The sequence below is a fragment of the Trypanosoma rangeli genome (genome assembly GCF_003719475.1).
Source record: "Trypanosoma rangeli strain AM80 chromosome Unknown Tra_15.4_contig_00671, whole genome shotgun sequence".
In the NCBI taxonomy this organism is placed as follows: Eukaryota; Euglenozoa; class Kinetoplastea; order Trypanosomatida; family Trypanosomatidae; genus Trypanosoma; species Trypanosoma rangeli.
This window is the reverse complement of record NW_021706412.1, coordinates 1,888-3,928: the sequence shown is the minus strand read 5'-3', so window position 1 is coordinate 3,928 and position 2,041 is coordinate 1,888. Positions and strand designations below refer to the sequence as shown.

General features: G+C 57.8%; 1 protein-coding gene and 1 pseudogene across 1 annotated transcript, besides 4 other annotated features; both read left to right on the top strand.

Moving 5' to 3' along the window:
* Positions 1–194: 194 nt before the first annotated feature.
* Positions 195–239: a sequence feature (A-rich).
* Positions 240–293: 54 nt separating this feature from the next.
* Positions 294–329: a sequence feature (A-rich).
* A 74-nt stretch (positions 330–403) lies between these two features.
* Positions 404–1,174, top strand: TraAM80_09751 (mucin-like glycoprotein; the record flags this gene model as incomplete). Its single annotated transcript, XM_029386417.1, has 1 exon — positions 404–1,174. The coding sequence occupies one exon, from the start codon at positions 404–406 to the stop codon at positions 1,172–1,174; it is 771 nt and encodes a 256-aa protein (XP_029233741.1).
* Positions 1,175–1,547: 373 nt separating this feature from the next.
* TraAM80_09750 (trans-sialidase) lies at positions 1,548–1,733 on the top strand (annotated as a pseudogene).
* A 65-nt stretch (positions 1,734–1,798) lies between these two features.
* Positions 1,799–1,843: a sequence feature (A-rich).
* A 54-nt stretch (positions 1,844–1,897) lies between these two features.
* Positions 1,898–1,934: a sequence feature (A-rich).
* Between the last annotated feature and the right edge of the window lie 107 nt (positions 1,935–2,041).

Genomic DNA, 2,041 nt, shown 5'->3' with positions numbered 1-2,041 from the left:
CGTAACTGTTTTTGTTATTTTGATCGTTTCCATTGCCTTCAGTGGGCGACCTCCCTCCCTCCCTCCTCCTTCCTGGATTGGGCTGTACGGGAAGCGAGGGCGTGTGTGTGTGTGCTGGTCGTCCCACCTGCTGCTGCGCGTCCCCACTGCTCGGTGGATGCGCCCACGCTTCGGCTTCACTTCACGGGGTTTACGTTTGATGTTTCTCCGTTTGTTTGTTTGTGGTTTTGCTTTGATTGACTGCGCGCATTCCGCGGGCTGCACATTTCTGTCTCGCCGTGCGCTTTCCGGCGTGTTATGTTTTCTCTCTTCTTCTTTTGTTTTGTTTTTGCTTGCCGCCTCGTAGATCTGCCAACTGCTCCCAGCGACTTTGCTGCCACCACCACCACAAACACTGCGACGGATGACGATGGCGACGGTGCGGCGCCGTGCGGTGTGGGCCCTGGCGGTCCTTGCGCTGCTGTGCGGCAGCTGCTGCCTCGTGTGCGGGGCGGCGACGGCGGCGGCTGAGCAGCCTTCAGTGGGGTGCAATGTGAAGTTGCCGGTGGAGGTTGCTTGTGGGCGGGTGAGTGGAAATAATTTGAAACTTCGAGTGCGTGGCGGTGTTGCGTGGGTTGTGTGCGCGTTGGACGATGAAGATCGTGCTGCGTTGCGCAACACAAGTCACGTTCTTGCTGCGTGGAAGGAGGCGGGGCATGCCGTTGTTGGCTCCGAGGCGAAATTGTGTGGCGCCACTGGGGACCACAATGAAACTGTTTGCATCGTGGCCGAGTTTATCTACGCATCGCACAGCTGCGCTACCAGCTGCGAAGGAAAAGCAGAGGAGACCGTTGCCTTCACGATGAACCTTGCCGACGACGAAGGCAGTGATCTGCACAAGAGACTGCGGGAAGCAACTGGAGCTGCGGGAGCTGAGACGCCAAATGGAGAGAGCCGCAGTGTTTCGGGCGAGACGGGCGTCTGTCCGCTAACAACACCCCACGAGGGGGCCAATGGCAGGGACGGTGCTCCTGCAGCCGGCACAGGCAGCGCCGCATCTGCCACTGCCACTGTCGCTGGGAAACACGCCTCCAACAAGACGGACAGCAGTTACACCACCACGACGTTTTTGCCTACACCTCTGCTGCTGCCGCTGCTTGTGGCTGCCGTTGCCTGCGCTGCTGGGCGGTGGTGAGGAGATCCACACGCACACACACACCCTGGCGGGGGCGACGCATACTTTTTGTGCGTCCGGTTTGCCTCTCGTCTGTGTGAGCGAACGTCTTTCATGTGCTGTGAGGGATGTCTTTTTTCATTTTATTTTTATCTCTTTTAGTTTTTGGAAAAATCCGCATGGGCGTATTTTTCTTCTGCTCTTCTCCGTTCAACTGTTCTTCACTGCGCTCTCTTTTTGGGGTGCCGTGTGCGTCTCGCTTGACCGCTGCTCTCACACCCACAGACACGCGGACGAGGCAGGCCTTATTTTGGGCCTCGCCTGCTGTGCGCAGGAGGCGGAGGGCAGCGGCAAACTGCACACCGAAGGCCCCGTCGCGTATGTGGGCGTTGATTTGTTTTTTGCTTTCAACGCGTCGCTGCCGTCGTGCTTGGCTGCATGGGTAAAGCAGCGTAACCGTTTTTGTTATTTTGATCGTTTCCATTGCTTTCAGTGGGCGACCTCCCTCCCTCCCTCCTCCTTCCTGGATTGGGCTGTACGGGAAGCGAGGGCGTGTGTGTGTGTGCTGGTCGTCCCACCTGCTGCTGCGCGTCCCCACTGCTCGGTGGATGCGCCCACGCTTCGGCTTCACTTCACGGGGTTTACGTTTGATGTTTCTCCGTTTGTTTGTTTGTGGTTTTGCTTTGATTGACTGCGCGCATTCCGCGGGCTGCACATTTCTGTCTCGCCGTGCGCTTTCCGGCGTGTTATGTTTTCTCTTCTTCTTCTTTTGTTTTGTTTTTGCTTGCCGCCTCGTAGATCTGCCAACTGCTCCCAGCGACTTTGCTGCCACCACCACCACAAACACTGCGACGGATGACGATGGCGACGGTGCGGCGCCGTGCGGTG